The sequence below is a fragment of the Phacochoerus africanus genome, chromosome 11, assembly GCF_016906955.1.
Source record: "Phacochoerus africanus isolate WHEZ1 chromosome 11, ROS_Pafr_v1, whole genome shotgun sequence".
Lineage (NCBI taxonomy): Eukaryota > Metazoa > Chordata > Mammalia > Artiodactyla > Suidae > Phacochoerus > Phacochoerus africanus.
This window is the reverse complement of record NC_062554.1, coordinates 75,279,930-75,304,837: the sequence shown is the minus strand read 5'-3', so window position 1 is coordinate 75,304,837 and position 24,908 is coordinate 75,279,930. Positions and strand designations below refer to the sequence as shown.

Genomic DNA, 24,908 nt, shown 5'->3' with positions numbered 1-24,908 from the left:
TCCCTTATGTGACCCTGCAGAGTGGAGCCCCTTTGGAAGGAAACAGGCAAGGAACACCTGGCTAAAAGTGGGACCTAGCGGAGTTCTCAACTTCCCACAGGCTCTACGCCCTGTTTGTGGGTCTCGCGGGCCCTAGTGCAGTGCCTGGCAGCAGCAGAGGCCACCTGCTCCTAAGAGGCAGGCCTGCATCCCGCCAGCTCCCCTCGCCCTCACCGCAGAGGTCGCCACAGCTGGACAGCCCAGCCTGAGTCACGTGCGCCCGTCCAGCCCGCCGCCCGCGGACCCGGGCCCGCCCAGGCAGCGGGGCAGAGGCCGCCCGGATCACGCGCGCCCCGGCAGCCCCGGCCCGGCCCAGCCAATGGGCTGGCAGCGCCCGCATGACCCACGCCGGCGGGAGGGCGTGGGGAAGCAAGCCGGGCGCGCACGCTGCCGGGCTGTATCGCCGCCCCGCCGCCGTTGGGACGGGAAGTGAGAAGCCCGGGCCCGCAGCGCCAGCGAGCCGGTGAGAGTGTCCCGTAGTCTCTTGCATCCGGGCTGAAGCATGGCGGTCGCTAAGGTAAGCGTCGGCCCCAGTTGGCCGGCTGCTCCTCAGGGCGCGAGGGGCTCTGGCGTTCACGTGTCAGGTTGGTGCCTCTGGGAGAGCAAATAGGGGAGCGAGGCAGCTGTTCCACCTTGCAGCGGCGGGAGGAGGGAGGTGACGCTTCTGCCGGGCTGCACAGGCGGCCCATGCAGAGACCGGGGACCGGGCCCGACCTTGCAGCACAAACTTTGCCGGCTGGACCCTCCCATTTGGCCCGGGAGGGGAGTTGGTGCCTGGCCGGCGCCCGGCGGGCTGAGCCAAGGCCGGCGAGGGGGAGCGGGCGCGACTGGGTCCCGGGGCGGGGGAGAGCTTGGGGTCAGCAGCTCTCCTTGGGCCACCCTAGCGCGCCCCTGCTCCTGACCCCGGTTGTTGTTGACCCAAGCTGCTTCCAGGGTGCCCACAGCCGGAGCTGATGCCGAATCCTATTAGGTTTCAAAGACTCCGCCCTCTCGCTGGTGGGGAAGTCACCTTGACTTCCGTTTTGGAGGCTGCTTGAGAGAGTTGGCCAGCGCGCCTGTGCGTAAAAACTGCAAAGGGACCCTCCTCCACCCCCTTCTCATCCTTCTCCGCATCTGACAACACTTACATTCTGGCCTCTGAGCGTTTGAGAGGCTTCTTTTTAGAAATGACAAAACAGATTGTCCTGGGAGCTTGTAACTCCTGTGAAGTTATACTTAAAAGGAATTCTGCGTAATGTGACTCATTCACTAACCTAGAGGAAAGGCAGCTCCGACAGCTTGACCTTTCCTCTTTCACCATTTCTTAAAACCTGGACACCATTTCAGTCTCTTTGGACTCCATTTCAACTTTTCTGGCCGAATACCATATTTAGTCCCAATCACTTGAATCACTGGAATTTATTGCTTTTAATTTTAAGTTCACGAAGGCAGCCCTTTAATCAGGCCTATACAACTTCTTAGCTCATTTTAAGTGCAGTGAACTTAAATATACCCAACATTTCAAACATTTGTCCTTAATCAAAACTCTGTGATAACCCTCAAGAGGAAAACATGGCCAACACATCATATTCCTATTTATTCGAGCAAACTAATCACATTTGCAATGGAAATTATAAGCAGACAAATATATTTAAATGCTGTTCCATGACTTAAGTTTCTTCAGGCTCCCCAAATCTGCAGGCTTCTCCGTGTTCCTAGATTATGTGGCCCAAGTGGCCTTTCTTTTTTCTCTAATTACACTGAGTTCCATCCTAAGGCATGTGCTCTGGGTGTGCATGTGCAGACACATGGGTATGTATATATAACTGTTTTAGGTGGCTCTCTGAGGATTACTGGGATTGGAACCTGCATGAGCCCTTTCAAACCCAATAGCCCTTGACCTTTTTTTTGCATTAAATTTGCTTGCAATCAGAATTCACAACACGAATTATGTTCCCTCAAGGTGACTTATTCCAGCAGAGTAGATACTCATTCTTTATGTTCACTTTTATATCTGTAGATGAATTAATAATTTTACCTAATTTGGAGATAAAGTAATTGAGGATCTTAAATTGAGGAGTATGCATATAAATGGAGTAAAAGACTGATTAACTAGTATTAAAGTGAATGACATGGAAAGTTTAACCTTTGGGTTGTATTTTTATTAAACTGTCACATCATATCAATAAGTGCAGATGAATTTTAGCCAAGTAGTGAGTTAGGGATAATAAAGCATTTCATTTTTTACTCTTTGGGAACTGGTGGTTTGGTTTATTTATTCATTTAAACTTGCCTCTTTTCAGGATTTCTGATGGCTCACGTCATATATACATATATTTATAATCCAACAGCACATATCAAAATCAAGTCAGAGTAGATGAGAAAAACAGGACAAAGGGAAAGTAAGATGAAGCCAGGACTAAGGTTAGTGGAACATATGAATGTATGTACTTGCTAGAGGTGACCGAATTTTTTAGCAGCCAAAGCCAAGAGGAAGTGATCAGTGAGGTCAGTTACTTGGGCGAGAGATCTCTTTGTTCTGCTCTCTGAGAGCAGTTTCTCCCCATGTCCTTTTATATGCAGGAGAAAACTACAGTCAGAACTACCTCATGATCACAAATGTATGTTTGTGTGTTCCACAAGATCATTTCTTAGAGTGTATTTCATGTTAGCTTAAGGGCATTGAAATAAATGTAGTCTTAAAAGGTCTGCAGATGAGTTGTGCTGGTCCATCTTAGTTCAAGAATGCCCCTTATTTAGTTGCCTTTGGACTTTCCTTGTGGGGTGATTCTCTCCCTTGCTGGACAGTGCTAGGAGCCCAACTTGGAGGTCATGCTCTTTGCTTTTTTCTGGAGCACAGATACTCCACAATGAACACCAAGCCATAGACTTAGCAATCTGGGCCTAGGATTGAAATCCTGTCTTGGAACTTGAGGAGCCTGACTAGGAGAGAATCCCATCTCAATGGAGTATCCAAGGACCCAGAATCTGAAACTCAGTAATTGTAGGTAAATTCTAGCACTCACTGTGGTGAACTCTTTGAATATTTAAGCAGATTTGATAGTTTCTGGACGAATTTAGCTATGCCCAGCAATTTCTTGATCTCTTGACCACTTTTTCATAGTTTTTTTGATCTTTTATTTATTCAAATTAACTAACTTTTCCATGTCCCTCTTCCTTTAAATAGGAATAGGAAGGCAGAGAATCTGTTCATCGGTCTGCTTTTATTTTGATGTCTACATGAAGATTAATGCAAGAGGCATTTTTTTTTCGTAAAGTAACATTGATCTAAAACATGGTATTGTGAGATGAATTGAGAGAGCTTCCATCCCCTTGTCACCTACTTTCAGAGGAATAATCTTTATGGGCTCCCTTGGTAGATGGTAGATGATAAGTGGTCGACCCATACCACTAGTGTTATTCTGAGTTTTTCTTTGAAAGACTTCCAAGCACTGCCCTACATTTATAAAAATGAAAATAAGTTTTTAAAATTTTGTTTTATATATCTCCATAAAAATGCATTTTTAAAAAGTATTAGAGGAGTTCCCATTGTGGCTCAGTGGTAACAAACCCAACTAGTATCCATGAAGACTCGAGTTCCATCCCTGGCCTCTCTGAGTGGGTTAAGGATCCAATGTTTCTGTGAGCTGTGGTGTAGGTCGCACACATGCTCAGATCCTGTGTTGCTGTGGCTGTGGTGTAGGCCAGCTGCTACAGCTCCAATTGGACCCCTGGTCTGGGAATTTCTGTATGCCATGGGTGCGACCCTAAAAAGCAAAAAAAAGTAAAAAATAAAAAGTATTAGAAAGGTTATCCTTTTTATTCCCCTCTGTGCCTTTGGTTGTAGTCAACATTTGTCACTGAGTTGAGTTTATACATTAGGAGTGATGAAGTTAAACAAAGCAGGAACTGTTACAAGTCAAAGAGTGCTCACTTGAGTTCGGAAATGAGTGATGTTCATGTAATTTGGACTCCAGTAATTTGGGTGAAATTAGCTTAGAATTAAAAGAACATTTGGATATAAACCAAAGCATTAATAATAATGGAAATTTGGTCTGCAGGGCTAGTAAACTTAGTATCGATGGTCTATTCTTGACTAATTTGATGCCACGATCTTTAATTCCTTTAGAATTGTTTCTTTTGCATTCTTTCTAATGTTCTACATGGGGCTAAACTAAGGATATGAAAATGGACTCTGGTTAGGCCTTCAAGAAAACCACAACCACACTACAGGCTAGATCCTCTCATGGATGTGCCCCAAGTAGGGTTAATGCCATAACAAGGGCTATGGGAGCATTGCAGAAGGAACCTGTTTGGGATGGGTGGCGGGGGGGAGGGAGTGTCTCAAAGGTAGTGGTATTTCAGAAGAAATGGTTGTAGGAAGAGGAAAAGCCCATTCTAGTGACAGAAAACAGCACATGAAAAGCACAGAAGTGATAGCAGGTAATGAAATAAGTAGGAGAGTGGCTAACATTTATTCTTTACTAGATGTGAGATTCGGTTCTAAATTCTCTCTCTCTTTCCCCCCTGCCCCATTTTATGGCTGCACCTGCGGCATTTGGAAGTTCCCGGGCCAGGGGTTGAATCGGATCTGCAGCTATGGCCCACACTACAGCCATGCTGACAACAGATCCAAGCCATATCTGCAACCTACACCACAGCTTGTGGCAACGCTGGATCCTTAACCCATTGAATGCAGCCAGAGATGGAACCTGCATCTTCATAGAATAAGTATTGGGTCTTTAGCTCCCTCAGCCACGGTGGGAACTCTCAGTTCTAAATTCTTTTCATTGTTCATTGCTTAATGCCTCCAACAGTCCTGTGAGTCACATACTATCATTTCTGGTTTATGGATGAAGACTCTGAGACACCAAAGGTTATGTAAGTGGCCTGAGATCTGATAATTAAAAGGTTAAGGAACTGGGGTTCAGGTCAGCCAGTCTGCCTCCAGAGTCTGTGCTCTTACCCTGTCTATCTTATTGTCTGGCTAATGGTATAGCATTATGGAGAGAAGAGTTATGGGTGAGGGAGGAGATGGCTTGGGAGGGAAAATTAGATGCTTCTTTGATTTAGGTCTTGTAAATGTAAACCAGATTTTTTTTTCTCTTTTTTTCTGGCCACGGGATGCGGAAGTTTCCAGACCAGGGATCAGTCCTGTTCCACAGCAGTCCTTAACCAGCAGGCCACTCAGGAACCTCAGACTTCTATTTTTGAGAACCACTTAAATGGTGCTCACTGTGTGCCAGGCACGTTCCAAGTGCTTTACAAATAATAACTCAGTTATTTGTCATAATACTAAAAGTAGGTGTGGGCTATTTTTGTCCTCATTTTACAGGTGAGAAAACTAAGGTCTGGAGAGGTTAGGCAATTTCCTCAGAGTCATACAGAGAAGAAGCAACACAGTTTGGATTTGAACCCTGCCAGACCGTGTTCACAATCTCTTCCTTAGCTTCCCAGATCTTAAAAAAAGTTCCATTTGCAAAGGAGCACATGAGAATTCATGTGGCATCAATTGGTGGACATGTGTATTTCCTGATCTTCCCACTCCAGTAGTTTGTATCTGTACAGTGCTTTGCCACTCAGTATGTGCTTCATTCTTAAGTGGTTTTCAACCAGATTGCACAGGCCAGAAATTGTCATATACCTTTTTTTTTTTTTTTTTTTTTTAAGAGCTTGAAGTTCTTTTCATGGCGCAGTGGAAACAAATCCAACTAGGAACCATGAAGTTGCGGGTCCGATCCCTGGCCTCGCTCAGTGGGTTAAGGGTCCGGCGTTGCCGTGACCTGTGGTGTAGGTTGCAGATGCAGCTCAGATATGGTGTTGCTGTGGCTCTGGCATAGGCTGGCAGCTGTAGCTCCAATCAGACCCCTAGCCTGGGAACCTCCATATTACAGCAGGTGCAGCCCTGGAAAGACAAAAGACAAAAAAAAAAAAAAAAACTTTACTGAGATACAGTTCATATGCCATGCAATAAACCTATTTAAAGTGTACATAACAGTGGTGTTTCATACACTTGCAGAGTTGTGCAACTGTTATATGCCTTTGTAAAAATTTTAATCCAATGTTCACTAATTAGGACTTGGGCTATATATTTCACCTCTATGTTTTTCATGTTTCTCGTCTGTAATAATACCCTCTTCAGAGGTCTGTTTTTGAGGATAAAATGTGATAGAGTTTATTAAGGATATTCTTCACATTGAAGGTTTTCTCTTTGTGGTAAAAACTGCTGGGTGTTTGGTGATGTCATAATATTATAGTAAAACAGAACAGTTTTTGTACTGGGCAGAAAGGGAAGAAAGTATGCTACCATGATGTTGGTAAGTTACCATGTTTGTTTCTACTGCTGTTTGGTTCTCGGGTTCCTTAAACTGATGCAGCTGGATAGGCCTTGGGGTTTACGTAACACATTGTAAACCCTCCTCTCATCCTTTCTGTACCCTTTTACTAGGTGAAGAAATGGAGTCCTAGAAAAGTTTATAATTGGTCCAAATTCCCTTGAAACCCCTTTGCTTTTTGCCTTATTGTAGTGAAGGGGGTTCTCAGCACATCATAGTCCTCTGGACAGGGATAACAGGTTGATGCTTGGGTCTCACCCAGAGGTTCTGATTTAATTGGAGTTACATATGGCCTGAGCCTCAAGGTTCTTAAAAGCTCCCCAAGTGAATTAAATATACTCCTTTGTTTTATTTTATTTTATTTTATTTTTTGTCTTTTGTCTTTTTAGGGCCACCACCTGCTGCATATGGAGGTTCCCAGGCTAGGGGTCTAATTGGAGCCATAGCTGCCGGCCTATGTCACAGCCACAGCAATGCCAGATCCGAGCCTTATCTACAACCTACACCACAGGTCACAGCAACACAGGATCCTTAACCCACTGAGCAAGGGCAGAGATCGAACCCACAACCTCGTGATTCTTAGTCGGATTCATTTCCACTGCTCCACGATGGGAACTGCTAAATATACTTCTAAGGTTGCCAGCCACTGCTCTAGGTTGTTCTCATGCTCTTTGCTTCAAAGGATACTCTGGTGGTTCCTTCTTAGAATAAGGAAGAAATGCAGTGAGTTAAACGCAAATCCCCGGTGTGTCAGTTCAAAGGAAGGATGCTAAGGGGTCACAAGTTCTCCTCTTTCTTGACAATTTCTTTTCAGTCCTGCCCCGTTTCACCTTGGTGCTTAGACATCAAATTTATATGGTTTTGTCATTATCCTACAATATAGGTTTTAACACCAAATTGATTGAAAGTTCCTTTTGTCTCCTGTGAAGTCTCTGGTTTTCTGTATCAGTGTAGGTGCTTGAGGGGTGAAATGCTGCAGTAATGTAATCCCTGTCTTTCAGCCTTTTCCCTGGCATAGGTGGGAGCCCATGTGTTGTCAGTGTTCCCCAGCTGGGTCAAGGGGCTTTACAAGTGTTATTTGGCAAATTGAGAACTAGGGGTTGCGGGGAGGGGTTGAAAGCCCTCGTGTAGGGTAAGAAAATCAAGGAGCAGATGTTCTTGGACATTGCATTCTTTTATAAGATTGCTGGAGGAACTCAGACTCCTCCTGCCTCTCTGACCTTTTGTCTGATGAGCAGCCTCTGCTTTTGTTGAGTTCCTACATGGAAGCATTCCTTCCTGTATCCTCCATTATCTGTGAAGATTAGTCCTGCTGAGCCTGGTCCCTTCCTACTCTCCTTGCTTGCATTTGCTGCTTTTTAAGCCTTTGGCCTTCCCACCATGTTTCCTCGGATGCCTTTGGGTAGGTCTTGGAACAGAGGCATGTGTAAATCTGCAGATATGGTTGGCTTCTGCTTGGGAGGAAGGAGGATGTGCCCTTTGCAGTGATATAATTCCCTTGGCAAAGTACTCAATGGCGACTGACTGGCCTGATTATCCAGACTCTCTTGTTGGGTCAAATCAGCCCCACCAGTGGTGGCTTTGGTCTCAGCTCCAAATTGTTCCCAGTGGCTGATTTGTAGAGAGGTGGTCTGGTTTGTTGATTGGAAACATTTAAAAGATAGAGAACTCATACTCACCATTTCCTTTGAAAATTTGCTGAGTAGTTAGTTGCATGAGTGAAAATAGGCCCAAATGGTTCCTTTTGAAAACTTAGGTGCTGACAACATAGCAAAGTTGGTAGTGTTGAAATTCTTAGCAATTCAACCTAAATAAACCACTCTATTTAATGGCTGTTATTAGGCTAGTAGCTTTGTCTTGATTTCCACCTGTAGTCACAGTTTCTGCATGTTTTCCATGAAAACTGTTGACTTCATATGAAAGTCAGATAGTTCAAGATACGCTTAACTGTTTTATGGTAAAATATCTTTTGCATAAGACATAGGACAATTTGTAAGAAAATTGTCTAAGTAAGTGTAGTGGAGGAAAAAGTTTCCCTCATCTCTCTTAGGATCCCCAGCTGGGTCTGAAAATTAAAATGACAAAGATAAAAGAAAAGCATCTAGATTTTTGTTGAATTTTTTATGTGTACATGAGAACCTTCACAAGAGAATGAAAGTGACCAGAGAAGAAAGCCTTCTAACCTTTTAGATAAGAAAAACAACTTTGTAAAGAATTGTAAGACAAGTGGATTTGGGATAGGGGTAGTAAATGGTGAAGAAGTAACTAGAAAGACAAGGGTAAGTTTAACAAGGTTTGAGCATGCAAATATCTTGACTCCAACTTGCCCATCTTTAATGATAAGAATGTCTTTCCTCCTGGTACCCTCTTCAGGGGAGCTAATGACCTGTTTCAGGAAAGAAGGGCGGGGTTGGGGCGGGGAGTCAGAGTGACCTTCCTGCTTCTACCTTTTTCTTAAACTCCTTCAGCTTAAGTTACTGAATATGCCAAGATGCCATATTTTGGGGTAACATGTCCTGCACCCCATCATAAGCCTGATTCGAAAAGGCTTTCAAATCCAGGCACATATTTAGTAGTTTCTTCTGAATTAGACTGTCCGATCCCAGTAACAATTATAGTCTGAACTGCAGAGGAGCCGCCCACTGCTCAGTCATGTGGGGAAGAGCTTTAAGAACGCTTTTGTTTGTTTTTAATCAGTAGCTCTGGTTTAGTGAAAGAGCCCTGGACCAGAAGGCAGGAGAACCTAGATTACAGGTCCAGTGCTTCCACTGCTGGTGAGACTTCTCCAGGTGCTCAGTATCCCCCTGTGGAAAACAGGGCGCATCTGTGATATCTGTGATGCCCAATCAAAATGTAACACGTGACAGCACTTTGGGGATTATCAGGTGCTGTAGGAGTGTCAAGTGATGTCTGTTGGAGACTGTGGGACATTTCCACTTAACTGAAAACTAGGGACATAGATAGTATTTGACCAACCTGAACAAAAGATGATGTGCTTTTCTTAAGCTCATGATCTGCCGCATAGTCACTATAATGGCTAGCCAGTTTGGCTGCTTCCATGACCAGATTCTCTGAGTGGTCTTCCTGGAGCCTTGATCTTGGGGAGTTATGGTTGTAGGACCAAGAACATTGGTTTTACTTGGGAGCTTGTTAGAATTGCAGCATCTGTGACCCGGGCCAAATATTCTGTTGTGTCAGAATCTGAATTTAAATAGATTCTCCTGAGGATGGTATGTGCATTAAAGTTTGAAGAATATTAGTCTGGAACTCTCATTGCTGTGTTGTTAAGTGGAGCTGCTTTTCTAAACTAAGGGTACTTTTTGATTTGGTTGTAAGCCAGTCCAACTTTTTGCAGAATTAAATACATAGTGATAAAATCCAGTACAAATTTTAGGGTTCTCAGAGCTGATTTTGATTCCTTTGGGGCCAAGGTATTATTTTAGAACATGTCTCTGAACTATTAATTGTCGTACTCTTCTCCATTTCTTTACTACCTACTCATACTTCAAGATTCTGAAAATGAACTTATGCCTGTTCTGTTTTTTGACCTTCTCTCCTAAGGGTCACCAGTGATCTCCATTCTAAAAGTGTTGGCCTGTCCCCCTTATCTCTGGCCTCATAGGACCCACTCCTTCCTTCCTGGAATGCCTTCTGTCAGTTTTCATAATGTGCCCTCGCCTTAAGGGGTCAACTCACACTAATCCTGTATTCTCCTTGGCTGGCTTCATTTTGTCCTTCTGCCTCCCCCTGCAATGTTGATGTCCCCCAGACCCTGCCTGAGATCCTCTTCTTTCTGACAGGTATGCTCCATGGTACTCCCCAGCTGGGTCAGCTCTCCCAACCGCCAGCCTAGCACTTAGCTGTTTGTTGGAAATCTTGATTTGTCTGAGTCAAAGGCATTCCAAACTCTGTTTACTAGAATTGAATGCATTATCTTGGTCATTCCTCACTTTTAGCTTCAGCTTAACTTTCCTACTAAAGTTTCTGGGTAGGTAAGTATCTGTGTGGGTAGCTAAAAGAGACACTGTTGGCAGGAACTTGGATGCAGGCAAAGAGCTAGGTCAGTCAAACTCTTCTTTTTCCCTGAGTTTCCCAGACAGGTATGTCCTGTCTCCTCCATTTATGTTCAGGTCCTCTGGCATTGCTATAGCTCCAAGCTGGTTTTGCCTTTGGTCTCGTCCCTTCACTTTCCTTTCCATTCTGCAATGTCAAAGGAAGCTTCTAAGACTGGCTCTTGTCTCCCTGTTAAGAGCAGTTCTGTGTTCATTGGTACAGTTGCTTAAAAAAAGCATTCAGGTGTGTTACTGAGTCCAACTATATGGGAGCTGCTATGCTAAGTGTGGGGCTTTCCCAAACGAGGAAGCTATTGGACTTGTTTTTAGGAAATCACAGTCTGTGGAGATTAAAGGATAATATGAGGCCCCAGCCTTCATTATTTGATCTTTATAATCGTCTACAAGGTAGTCGGAAGGTGTTGTAACCTCATTTGACAGAGAAACTTAAAGCTCGGAGAGGTTATGCAATAATAGTGACAACAGTGGCTTACATTTATGTAACAGTTATACAAAAGCCAGGCACTGCTCTAGGCGCTCTTTATGTGAAGTAATTTAATCTTCCCAGCAATCCCATGGCATTTAAGTGTGATGACCTTCTCTGTTACACAGCTGGGAAACCTCATCTGTACAGAGTGGTTAAGTCTCTCGAGGCACAGAGAAATTAAGCCACTTGCCCAAAGTCGCACAGCTTACAAGCAGCAGGGCTATGATGTGAACACAGGCGGCCTGGCCACGGAGTCCACTCACGTAACCACTGAACCGCATTGTCCTCTTCACTGTACCTTGCTGCGTAGTGCGGTTTCATTATGCCTACAGAATAAAATTTAATCTTGTTAGCCGGTTTATGCCTCCTTGCTCTTGGCTGTTGTCTGACTTTTCCAGTATTACCTCATGCCCGTTGCCGTCTCCTGTCCCTCACAGTGGTTTGTAAATGGGACATATCCAAGCCCTGTTCGCATTCCTTGTCATAAAGCTATGGCAATGGGGTAGCAGGAAAAAGGGGAGCCTATTTGTTCAACTCAGAGCTCAGTCAGAGACAGGGATGTTTCTTGTCATGCCTCTGTATTGGTGGGCAGGTTTTGTTTGTTTGTTTTTTTTGGTTATTTCCCTCAGTTTTAGGGAAAGTGGTCTCAGTTTCATTTCCTCATTCCTTGAAGTATCTGTAACGGTGTTAAAACCCACATTTGAGTTTATAGTTTTATAGTTGGTTTGTTCTAATCAGAATTCAGACACAGTCCACACATAGCATTTGGTTGATAATGTCTTGTAACTCTTGTTAATCTATAGGTTGACTTCCCCTCTTTTTGTGTATTTCCTTGCAGTTTATTTGATGAGCGGATTGGGTCCTCTTTCCTTAGTTTTCCACAATTTGGATTTCACTGATTGTACCCCCCTGGTGTTCCTCCATTCCCAGTGTTTCCCGACAATTGATAGTTAGATCTAGTTGCTTGATCAAGTTTAAGGTTTTATTTATTTTTATTTTTTGGTTTTGGCTAGAATACTTCCTAGGTGGTTGCGGGCTGCCTCCCTCAGGTTACTGGGCCCTTGGTACTGGATACTCCCATCAGGAGGCTCATAATTCCTGGTTGTTTGCTTTGTTGTTATGTTTGGTGAGCAGGTTTGGATGTTGCCTTCCTGGTCCACCAGCTTTTTGCATTATGATTTGTTTTAGTTGGCTGTTTTAATATTCACAATTATTCTTTCAGGCGCTTTGGATTTCCATCCTTTAAACACACACGTGTATCTGTGTGTTTTATAGACATACATATGTAGATATATGTGTACATTACAATGAGTGTGTATCACCGTTACAACAGATAGTGGCCGTTAAAATCAACTGGCTATTAATGGACACAGAGTTTGTTTTTGGATGATAAAATGGATAGTGCTGATGGTTGTACATATTGTGAATCTTCTCAATGCCAGTGAATTATACCCTCAAAATAGTTAACATGTTAAATTTTATGTCTGTTTTGCCACAATAAAAACAAGTCAATTGAAAATGGATTGTATCACCTTGCTGTATGATAGAAAATTGACAGAACACTGTAAACCAGCTATGATGAAAAAAATAAGAAAGAAAATGGCTTGTAATATTGAATTTAAAAAAAATCTGAGGATTTCTTCTGTGGTGTAGTAGGTTAAGGATTTGGCATTGTCACTGTAGCGGCCTGGGCCACTTCGGTTGGATCCGTGGCCTAGGAACTTCCGTATGACTGGGGTGCAGCCCTCCTGCCCCCTCCCCCCACAAAAAAAATTCTCCAAATTTGGAGTTCCTAGTGTGCTGCAATGGGTTAAGAATCTGACTGCAGCAGCTCAGGTGTCTGTGGAGGCTCAAGTTTGATCCCCAGCCGGTGCAGGTCAAAGGAGCTGGTGTTGCTGCAGCTGAGGCAGTCAGATTCAGTCCCTGGCCTGAGAGCTTACATATGCCACAGGTGTGGTCATAAAAAAATCTGTAGTTCCCTTGTGGCTCAGTAGGTTAATACAGTGGCTCAGGTCACTGCTGTGGTGCAGGTTTGATCCCTAGCCCAAGAACTTCCACATGCTGTGGGTGAGGCCAAAAAGGAATAGAAAATCCATCATTCTATGACTAAGTATTATTCCTCTCCCAAAAGAGTCAAAGTGAGATGGAGGTGGAAGGGGGGTTTTAAACTCCTGTTTACTAAAGAATGCTGACTAATAAAGTAGAAAGTATGATAGAATTAGAAAAAGAAAAAAAATTACTTGGCAACCTATAGGTAATAATTGATTCAGGCACGTGTCCTCAGTGGATGCTAAAATCCTTCAGTAAAAGATGGTTGGAATTCTCATTGTTTGGAATATCTCCCCATAAATTATTTACAAACTGCAAAGAGGAAAAAGTACCATTACGATGAGGGCTCACCCTCAGTCTGTGATCCAGTTAAACATCACCAGGAAGTAACAGAAGCTAGCATGGCGCACCCACTGATGGCATGGAATGGGAAGTACATGACATGACCTTTGGAGAATTCTTGCTAAAAATGTTGAATCTGAATCTAGTCACAAGGAAACAATCAGACACATCCAGAAAATAGGACATTCTGTAAGAATTTTTGACTTAAAAATGCCAATGTTATGAATGAAAAGGCTAGATTAATGGAGGCTCCGAAAGAGACATGACAACCAAATACAGTGCTTGAACCTGGATCCAAAATACGTAAAAGAATGTCTCCATTGGATCATCTTGAATAAAGAGTTTATATTAAGTGATACTGTATTCGTTGGTGAGGGCTGCCATAACAAAATACCACAGACAGAGTGGTCTAAACAACAGAAATTTATTTTCTCACAAATCTAGAGTCTAGATGTCTAGGATCAAGGTGTTGGCAGGGTTGGTTTCTTCTGAGGCCTCTCTCCTTGGCTTACAGATGGCCTTTGTCTCCTTGTATTTTCACATGGTCTTCCCACTATGTCTGTGTCCTAATTTCCCCTTCTTACAAGGACACCAGTCTTAATGGATTAGGGCCCACCTTAATGACCTCATTTTATCTTAATTACCACTTTAAATATCTTATCTCCAAATACAGGCACATTCAGAGGTACCTGGGGTTAGTGCTTCAGCATATGAATTTTGGGAGGACAGTTCAGCCCATAACAGATAGTGAATCATTTTTATTTTTTAAATTAAAAAAAAATTTTTTTTAATGGCCACACCTGTGGCATATGTAAGTTCCCAGGCTATGGGTCGAATTAGAACTGCAGCTGCCAGCCCATGCCACTGCTACAGAAATACCAGATTTGAGCCACATCTGTGATCTACACCACAGCTTGTGACAAAGCTGGATCCTTCACCTACTGGGCAAGTCCGGGGATTGAACCTGCATCCTCATGGAGACTGTATTGAATTCTTAACCTACTGAGCCACAGTGGGAACTCCTGAATCATTTTTAAATTGTCTTGGGTGAAATAGTGATACTAAGGTTCTGAAGGACAGTGGTCCTTGCTTTTTTTTATATTTTATGTTTCCCACTGGATTTTAAGGTACTGAGGACGGGGACCTTCCGTAGACAATAGATATCCTTCAAAGTTCCTGTTGCACAGCATTTAGACACCATTTGTTGAATTGTTAAATTGGGTGCCACCTGTGGAAAAGTAAAAGGGGAAAGGAGATTTTCTGTTGCAGGCATGTGGTTTGTTGGAAACTTTTCTTTCTCTAATAAACCATTTTCTCAATCCCCTCCATCCCTCACCAAGTGAAAAAAATAATTTGGAATACTAGAGGAATTGCACATGGGTCATCTGCAAGAGAGTGTATGGTTGTGGAGGGCAGGGATTGGGTTGTCCAAGGTGGATGGATCTTCATGACTACAGAGAGGCTGCATCAGAACAAGGCTTCTGGAGAAATATGCTCCCTTTTGACTAAGAACATCCAGCTGAGTTATAGGGAGATGGTTCCAGCAGGTCCAAAGAGTATGTCCATTGCTGTTGTTTCACACCAGCTGGTCCCAGTAGAGAACTGGGTCCTCCAGGTGGCTTGAAAGGAAAGGCTGGTGGTAAACAGAGTCTCTTATCTGCCTCTGCCAGGCCCATTGGCAAGGACTGCTATTCCTTGGGGGTCTTCGCATACTTATTTTATTTCAGGTTGATGCGGACTCTGTGCTTCGAGAGATTCTGTTTTCTTTCCATTGTGAACTGAGATGGGAATCTTAATTCCAGAAAAAAAAGCCCAGGCCCTGGTTTTCTTATGGTGGTCCTTGGAGATCTCTTTTGGCCCATTTTTGGGGTCCACCAGCAGTTTAAGGAGAGCCTGGTCTTGACCTTTGCCCAGTTTTCCATTAGGTTATTTGCTTTTTCATATTGATTTGATCTAAGAGCACTTTAAGAACTTTGGCTCTTTGTCCAGTTGCACTTTATTTATTTATTTATTTGTTATTTCAGTTGTTTGATGTTTAACTGGTTCGTACACACTTCAGAGTTTTAAAAGTTTTTATGTTGTGTATTTATTAATCTTTTCCTGTAGAGCTTTTGTGTTATGTGCACTCTGGGTTGTCTGTCATGTTTAAACATCACTTTCCCACTTAATATTACATAAGAAACCACTCATGTTTGATAACAGATGAAATTTTTGTTGTTGATATTCGATACCAGGAGGTTAGGAACCAGTGCCACATCATCAGCCAGCATGACCTGCTGCCAGCTCAGCCCAGACCTTCTGCTGGTTCAGATTCTTAGGAGGAAATCTAGTTAGTTCAGAAAGCCAAGAGAGCCTTCCTTCCTTTGGGGCTCAGCTGTCTGCTGATGACTCAGTGAGCTGGGCCACTGTGAGTATGGAAAGGATCCAAGTGACTGGGAAGTGACGTGCTGCTGGTTCTGTCTCAGGTTCTGCTCCTTTCATTCAATCCTGATTCTCTCTCCCTCTCTTTCTCTAACAGATGAGGAAATGGAAGTCACATCCAGGTTAACAATAGAGTCACAAGTTCCCATTGTGGTGCCTGGGAAAGGAATCCCACTAGTATCCCTGAGGATGTGGATTCGATCCCTGGCCTTGCTCAGTGAGTTAAAGATTTGGCGTTGCTGTGGCCATGGTGTAGACCAGCAGCTGTAGCTCTGATTTGACTCCTAGCCTGGGAACTTCCATATGCCGCACAAAAACAAAAAAACAGTAGAGTCAGAATCTAAACTTCCAATATTGCAAAGTCCATGAAATAGGTGCAGATAGCATTCTGTGAGGGAAATCTGGTTAGGGAATCTGGAAAATCTTCCAGGAGAGGAATTGGTATTTGACTTGAGCCTTAGAAAAATGGTAGGTAGCATTTTTTATGCTTCTCATTATGGAAAATTTCCATAAGAAATTAGAACGATGTAACCAAGTCCTGTGTCCCTTTCTAGCCAATTTCAGTAATTATCATTTTATGGCCAATATTGTTTAGTTTATACCCCACCCTTGCTCATCCCCCCCTCCGATGTTTTCAAAGCAAATCCCCAATATCATATCTGTACATATTACTATATATGTCTAAAACAGATTTTTAAAATCCACAACCAAAAATATCATTGTCACGTCTACAAATAATTTCAGTGCTTCAAATATCTATTCTGTATACATTTTACATGTTTCCCCTATTGTCTTATAATTTTTTTTAATCTTTTTTTTTTTTGAATTGTCATCTGAATCGGGCACAGGCATTGCCATCTTTTGATGCGACCTAATTTTCTTTAATCTCTAGATTTCTCTGCTTTTTTCTTAATCCCGTTTCTTTTTTTCCTTCTGAAAGCCAGTATAATGATTGAGGTCAAAGACTCTGTTCAGACTATGGCTCTGCACAAGTTACTCCACCTCTCTTTACCTCAGTCTCCCCATCTATAATTGGGGCATGGTTGTTTTTACTTCCTGGGTTAGTGGGAGGGTCCGTGTGCTCACGTTTTTAAAGCTCAGAGCCAGGCTTGGGACATAGAAGCTTTACAGAAGAAGTGTGAGCTTCCAGGAGGGGTTGGAACCAGAGAGGTTGTTCAGAGTCGTGTTGAAAGTCCATGGGGTGTGGGACAGGGCAGAGCAGGACGTGCTCTAGTGAAGTTGTGCACAGTCTTTGGGAGGAGGGCTCCTGTTCTTTTTCTCTTAACTTCTTCCTGGGTTCTTGACTATTCTTCAAGTGTATGATGTTGATGCATAGCAGAATATTGAACAGTTAAGGTATGATTTAGTGAAAGCAACTTTCTATTGTCCTTTGATTTGCTGCTTTCTCTTCCTCTGCATTTATTAAGTTAGCTATTCTCTCTCAGAAACCATTTTAACTTTCTGTGGCATTATCTGGGCTCCAGCAACTTGTGATCTCCTAAGTAGAACCTTTCAGCACTTTATAAATATGTCATATACTTTTTATATTCCTTTGTTCCCCATCAGGAACATACATCCCAGTCTTCAGAAGAGCACAATCAGTTTTTATTCATTGAAGGAGTAGTAGTAATTTGACACTTGCTAATATGTAACAAATTATATTGGGAGTGGTAATTACAGTTGCAGCTGGTTCCTAATTATACTGTAACCTTGATGCTTTAAAAAAATTGAGACAGAGTTCAGCATATAATACTGCGAATAATATACTGCTTTAGGCAGGTCTGCCTTCCACTGAATCACTGGGACTTAGGTATCATGATGCTAAATCAAAAAGACTTTATTCTAAACTGCTTTCAGCAAGAGTGTTGTCCAGTAGCAGCTTTCCTCATCTGGAGAATAGGGATATTAATGACTCTTCACTTTCAATAGTTTCAGCTATGTTTAGGTGAGATCAGGCTTAAGGCCTTTAGCACCATGTCTAGCATAGAGTTAAGGGCCCAGTAAAAGTTAGCTGGTCAGTGTTAATCAGTGATAAATGATTTGCATTTCTCTAATCAGTGATGTTGAGCATTTTTTTATGTGCTTGTTGGCCATCTGTATATCTTGCTTGGAAAAATGTCTATTCAGATCTTTTGCCCATTTTTCGATTGGGTTACTGGCTTTTTTGCTGTTGAGTTGTATAAGTTGCTTGCATACTCTAGAGATTAAGCCCTTGTCAGTTGCATCATTTGAAACTATTTTCTCCCATTCTGTAAGGTGTCTTTTTGTTTTCTTTTTGGTTTCCTTTGCTGTGCAAAAGCTTGTCAGTTTGATTAGACCCCATTGGTTTATTTTTGCTTTTATTTCTGTTGCTTTGGGAGACTGACCTGAAAAAATATTCATAAGGTTGATGTCAGAGAATGTTTTGCCTGTGTTCTCTTCCAGGAGTTTGATGGTTGCCTGGGGGGGTGGGGGGAGGGATTGGGAGCTTGGGGTTAATGGATGCAAACTATTGCTTTTGGAATACACTAACAATGAGATCCTGCTGTGTAGCACTGAGAGCTTTGTCTAGATACATACAACGCAACATGACAATGGGCGAAAAAATTATGTATACGTGTATGTGTAACTGGTTCCCCATGCTGTACAGTGGGGAAAAAAAAAAATGTAATAATAAAAAAAAAATGACCCAGCTCCAAGACTTTGCCTCTGCCACTCCTGAGTCCAGCAGAGTTCTGCTGGACTTAGTTCTGCCACCACTCTAATTTGTGATGGTACCTGTCATCACACTTAGTACCAGTTGTTTCCCTCGGGTGGTGGGGGCAGGGCCTCTGGTTATTTGCCATTGTCCTCTCAGAGCCTGGCTCTGGACCTGGGATGTGATAGGCTTCCTGTAGGTGATTGTGTTGCATGAATGGGGAGGAGGAGCAGCATCGTCTAAGGCAGTGGTTCTCAACTGGGGTTGGGGTAATTTTGCCCCCCAGGGAGTATTTGGTGATGTTTGGAGATGTTGGTTGTCACACCTGGAGAAGGGGTTGCTAATCACTAGAGGTCAGGGATGTTGCTAAATATCCTGTGATGCAGGAGACAGCCCTCTACAATAGAGAATGGTCTGACCCAAAATGTCAGGAGGCCAAGTTTGAGAAACCCTGGTAAAAGGCAGCTTTTGATGCCTTAGTTTGTGACCCTGTGGAAAAGGCATGGGGCTTGGGGCAGATTGACTGTTTGACTTGCAGCTTTCTTAACTATAAAGGATAAGAATCCAGCCAACTTCAAGAATTATGTGAAAAGAAAGGGAGATAATATAGACATGTGACTTTGCCTGATTAGGCTCATCTTGATGGTCCTGGATATCCATGATCTTTTTTTTTTTTTTTTTGGTAGACTTCCTTATTATTATTATTAGTTCATTGGAAGAAAAGTTCAGAGATTTCCCATATACCTCCTGCACCCCCCCCCCCACATTCATAACCTCTCCCATTATCGTCATTCCCCATCAGAATGGTACATTTGTTAAAATTGAAGTGCCTGCATTGACACATCATTATCAGCCAAAGTCCATGGTTTCTGTTAAAGTTGACTCTTGATGTTGAACATTCTGTGAGCAAATTTTATAGTGATATTTATCCATCATTATGGTATCACATGTTGTCTTTTCACTGCTCTAAAAAATCTGTGCTCTGCCTATTTTCTTTCCCTATTTCCTAGCAATTACTGATCTTTTTAGTGCCTCCATAGTTTTTGCCTTTTCCAGAATGTCATGCAGTTGGAATCATACAGTATATAGCCTCTTCATGTTGGCTTTTTTCACTAAATAGTATGCATTTAAGTTTCCTTCCTGTCTTGTCATGGCTTGGTAGCTCATTTTTTAGTGCTTAGTAACATTCCACTGTCTGGATGTACCAGTTCATCCATTCACTGACTAAAAGACATCTTGGTTGCTTCTAGCTTAGATCAGTTATGAATAGAGCTGCTGTAAACATCCATCCATCCAGGTGTTTGTGTGGACATAGTTTTCAACCCCTTTGGGTAAATACTAAGCAGCATGAATGCTGGATCATATGGTAAGAGTATGTTTAGCTTTGGGAGTTCCCCGATGGCTCAGTGGGTGAAGGAACTGGTGTTGTCACTGCTGTGGCTCAGGTCCTGCTGTGATATGGGTTTGACCTCTGGCCTGGGAGCCTCTCTATGCTGTAGGCAGCAGCAACAACCCCCCACCACTTGCCCCCCCCCAAAAGGATATGTTTAGTTTTGTAAGAAACCTCCAATCTCTTCCAAAGTGGACGTACCACTTTGCACTCTAGCAAACAATGAGAATTCTTTTTGCTGCACATTGTCACCAGCATTTGGTATTGTCAGTGTTCTAGATTTTGGCTGTCTAGTAGGTATGTAGCAGTATCTTATTGTTTTTATTTCTATTTTCCTGGTGACAGAAGATGTGGAATGTCTTTTCATGATTATTTGCTATTTGTGGTGAGGTTGTTTGTTAAGGTCTTTGGCTCATATTTTAGTCTTAATTGGGTTTTCTTTTTGAATTTTGAGAGTTCTTTGTATATTTTGGGTAACAGTCATTTATTGGCTATTCTTGTGCAAATAATTTGTCTCAGTGTTGGCTTATCTTTACCTTCTTTTGACAGTGTATTTCACAGAGCAGAAATTTCTGTTTTTATTTTTATGAAGCTAGCTTATCATGGATACTGCCTTTGGTATTATATCTAAAAAATTGTCACCAAACCCCAAGGCTGTCTAAGTTTTCTCCTGTGTTATCTTATAAGAGTTGTATATTTAGGTCTGTGATCAATTTTGAGTTAATTTTTGTAAAGTTGTAAGGTGTTTGTCTAGAATTTTTTTTTTTTTTTTCCCCCTGCAACTACAGCATGTGAATGTTCCTGGGCCAGGGATCAAACTCACACCACAGCAGTGACTATGCCAGATCCCTAACTGCTAGGCCACCAGGGAACTCCTAGAATTGTTTTTTACATGTGGATATATAGCACCATTTGTTGAAGAGACTATCTTTAGTCTTTTGTCAAAGATCAGTTGACTATATTTATGAAGGTCTGTTTCTAGGCTTTCTATTCTGTTAGATTGAGGATCGTTATGTCTTTTTGGAGAATTGACTCTTTTGTCATTATATAATGTCCCTCTTTATCCCTATTAACTTCCCTTGCTTTAAAATGGGCTCTGTCTGAAAGTAATACAGCTATTCTGCTTTATTTTGATTACTTTGTGCATGGTATATCTTTATTCATCTCCTTTTAATCTATGTGTGTCTTTGTATTAAAAAAATTTTTTTTGAAAATGGCATATGGTTGGGTCTTATTTTTTGATGCATTCTGACAATCTCAGATTAAATTAATTAATTATTTGTTGCACTGAGGTTTAAAGTGATTTTGATATTCCTCCTTGGTGTTCTCTAATCTTTGTGGATTGGTGGCGTGTCTGACATTGATTGAGGGGAAATTCTGAATCATTATTTCAAATATTCCTCCTGGTCCTTTTTCTCTTTCTTCTCCTCTTGTATTTCCATTACATGTAAATAACACCTTTTGTAACTGCCCCACAACCTTGAATAGTCTCTTTTGTTTCTTGTTTTTTGTTCTAATTTTTTTTCTTTTTTCTTTGCTTTTCAGTTTTGGAGATTTCTATTGAAATATCATCAGGCTCAGTTGTATCCAGTCTCCTAATAAGCCCAACAAAGACATTTGTTGTTATTTTTGATCTCCAGCATTTCTTTTTGGTTCTTTCTTAGAATTTCCCTTTTCCTGCTTACATTGTTGATCTGTTCTTGAATGCTGTCTACCTTATCCATCAGAGCCCTTAGCATATTCATCATAGTTGTTTTAAATTCCTAGTCTGATAATCTCAACATACCAGCCATATTTGAATCTGGTTTTGATGCTTGCTCTGTGTCTTCAAATTGTGTCTGGTTTTGTTTGTTTGTTTGTTTTTTCTTTTTCTTTTTTTTTGCTTTTGCTGTTTGGTATGCTTTGTAATTTTCTCTTAGTAGCCATACATGATGTGATGTAGTGGATAAAAAGAAGTGCTCTGTCTAGTCCTTCAGGATTGTGGGGTAAGGATGCAGAGGGAGAGGCTTCTGTTCGTTAGAGAGCCAGTGTCCCTGGACAGTGTACTTCACGAGTGTTCTCAATTTTTACCCTCCCCTTGGGTGGGAGAGTGTGGCTAGAGGTGGGCTGGAGTTAGGTATTGCCCCTCACTCTGGTCAGCTGCTCTGGTAATACCCCAGCAGGTTAGGCTTCTAGGGCTCTTATCTTCTGAGGCAGACTTTGTTATAAAGAACAGAATCCTCTGATGCATTTCAGCTTGTTCCTTTTCCTTGTCTTCTACTGGAAATGTCAGCTGATTTTTCCCTGATATTCACTGAGAACCAGGTTGAGTTCCAGGAGGTAAAACTCACAAAAGTGTGGGGAATCCACTATGTCTGGGTCCTCGTAGAGTTTTTAATCTTTGTCTTGTCTACACTGAGACTCCAGCAATTGATCATGTCAAGTTCTGGGTTACCTGCTCTAATCTGGTTCCTGCAGAGGTTTCAACTCATGGGTTTCAGCTCTGATAAGCTGTGATTCTCTGGTTCTGCCGTTTTGAGGGGCAGTGCTTTGCCTGGTGACCTCACTTCTCTGATGGATCTAGGGAGGGTAGCTGATTTTTCCATTTTTAAGCTTTTGACTTGTTAGGACAGAGTGGTACCTTCCAAGCCCTTTACATGCTGGGCTAGAAACCAGATGTCTTTCTGTCACCTTTTGACTACCTTTCTTGTATTGGAGAAAGGCTTCCCTGACAGAATGTATGAGTCAGAGCTCAGTTCCCAGCTTTCTTTGCAACCAGGGCGCAAGCTCGTGATCTAGCTTTGGCAGTTAGATGCTCATATGTGACTTTGATTTGGAAGAGGGAGCGGCTTGTGTGTGAAATTTCCATTTCAGCTGGCCTGACAGGCAGCCTAGGCAACCTGCTTTTGTTGTGGAATATGAGGTAGATTTCTCACCAGGTGATTCTGGGATAGTTTGGGGCATCTTTGGTGGTGTCTTAGCCTCAAGCTGATTCTCCAGGCTTCCTGACAAGACTCTGGTCATCCAGTAGAATTTTAATAAACCATTTTTCTTCTTAGCCAGTCATTTTTTTGTTTATTTCTAAGTTGACTACCTGAAAATTTTGGGCCGCCTCGCTTTCCATTCATATTTGGGATTAGAAATATCATGTAATTGTGTTTAGTTGATGTTTTTTTAAGAGATGCCATTGGAGTTCCTGTTGTGGCTCAGTGGTTAACGAATTCAACTAGGAACCACGAGGTTGTGGGTTCGATCCCTGGCCTTGCTCAGTGGGTTAAGGATCCGGCATTGCCATGAGCTGTGGTGTAGGTTGCAGATGTGGCTCGGTTCCCACATTGCTGTGGCTCTGGTGTAGGCCGGCAGCTACAGCTCTGATTAGACCCCTAGCTTGGGAAGCCGCCTTAGAAATGGCAAAAAGACAAAAAAAAAAAAAGATTCCATTAATTACCACCAACCTGATGTGTCACTTCAAGATTCACAGACCACTTTTTCTTCATTCTAACTAGATCTTAAGATAATTTTATGAAATAGATAAGTAGATTTTGTCATTTTGCCCTTCTTAAAGTGAGGAAACCAAAACTTGGAGATGTAAAACTGACTTGTCCAAGGTCACCAAGTTAGCAACACATTGGAACCCAAATCTTTAAACATGGTAATGTTTGCTTATGATGTGTAAACAAGCATCTCTGTCTCCATAGGGAGCTGAAAATGTAAACAGAAAAAATGTCTGTTTCAGAAAAGACTCACACCATCTCTCATCAAATTTTTAGTCTTGGGAACATTTACTGGAATGTTAGCTTTACTTTAATAACAATAATAATAAAATCTAAAATTGGAGTGTTTAAAGTTATTTTGGTGTAATAACCCACAGCTAAAACACCACCATTCATTTCTTAACTGTTGTACTCCGCTTCATGCAGAATTTTGATGATGACAGCTTTATCATTGTTTAATGTTTGTCTACAACAGCGCAGAATTAAATCTACCACACTTCCCAAGCTACTGAATCCTCTGATAAATATCTCCAGCACCCCTGAAATGACCAACTTGCATAGTTACCCAATGGGTTAACGTTTGTGGTGTCTGGTGATTTATAAGTCACCTGTCAAGTGATACGAATTTTTGAGAGTTGATTACTTAGAAAGATTATGGTTTGAAGAATGCTTAACGTAGAATCTTGTCTGTAAACTCATTTGTATTTCAGTAACTTGTTTTTTATAATCATTGTCCTTCGTTTATTAGAACTTAAGGAAACTGTAGGATGAAGAATGAATGACTCACTGAAGTCAATGAAAAATTATTTTTCTTAAATGTGATGAGTCACTTTCTTTCTTCCTCTGGAGTTAATGGCTAACTATGGTTTTGGGGAATTTCAAACTTTCTTTTACAATTACTGATTTCTATTAGCCATGGTTCCCTTGCAGAGAACAGAATCTACTCTAGCTGATTTAAGCAGAGGGAAATTTATCAGAGGGTATTAAATGGCTTAAGGAATTTGTTGGGAAGGTAAAGAAACAGACTTCAGGTTGAGCTCTCAGAAGTGACTTCCAGGGCCTCACAGTGAGCAGACTGCCAGGCGAGTGTTTTCCTTTCATGTAGTCATGAAATTACCTGCCAGATGGGGAGAGTTTCAGAATCATGTTGCCACTGATGGGGACAGAAGTAAAATCAGACACTTCCAACTGCCAAACGCTACTTTTCACTGCTGCAGCAGGATCAGACATTCCCAAGGATGATGCTTGCTGGCAGAAACAGCAGAAGCTTGGTGCCCAACTTCCACATCTTTGCTTTCCAAAATTTTGCCCTCCTGCTCTCTCTCAGCTTCCTCTGATTTTCAGCATAGCTGAAAGGCCCCCTAGCTGCAAGAGAGTCTGGGAAATGTAGTTCAACCTTCCAGTCTCTGTAGTACAGGAAGATACATGGGAAGAAGTCAGCCCCAGTTTCTATGTTATTGGGTCACACCCAACAGTGCTTTCCACTAGATTCAGGTCCACCCATTACATTTAGTTACTCAGGTACAGAAGACCACACAGGAACATTTCTCCCTCCATCTCCTTTTTCTGCTTCTCACTGCATGCAAACATACATGCATGCACTTAGACACAGAGAGGAGCCTGCTTTTCACGAGCTCCCTCTCCTGGGTTTTATTTCATATCTA

At 42.1% G+C, this 24,908-nt stretch overlaps 1 protein-coding gene across 2 annotated transcripts in view; it reads left to right on the top strand.

The window, feature by feature from the left end:
• Positions 1-358: 358 nt before the first annotated feature.
• Positions 359-24,908, top strand: part of SLC25A13 (solute carrier family 25 member 13) — a 197,202-nt gene continuing 172,652 nt past the window's right edge. Inside the window, exon 1 of one of the 2 annotated variants that reach the window (XM_047751930.1) lies at positions 359-556. In XM_047751930.1, the coding sequence (XP_047607886.1) occupies positions 542-556 (15 nt within the window). In that variant the 5' untranslated portion in view covers positions 359-541. The remainder of the gene's footprint in view (positions 557-24,908) is intronic. The other variant, XM_047751931.1, reaches the window with a different exon arrangement.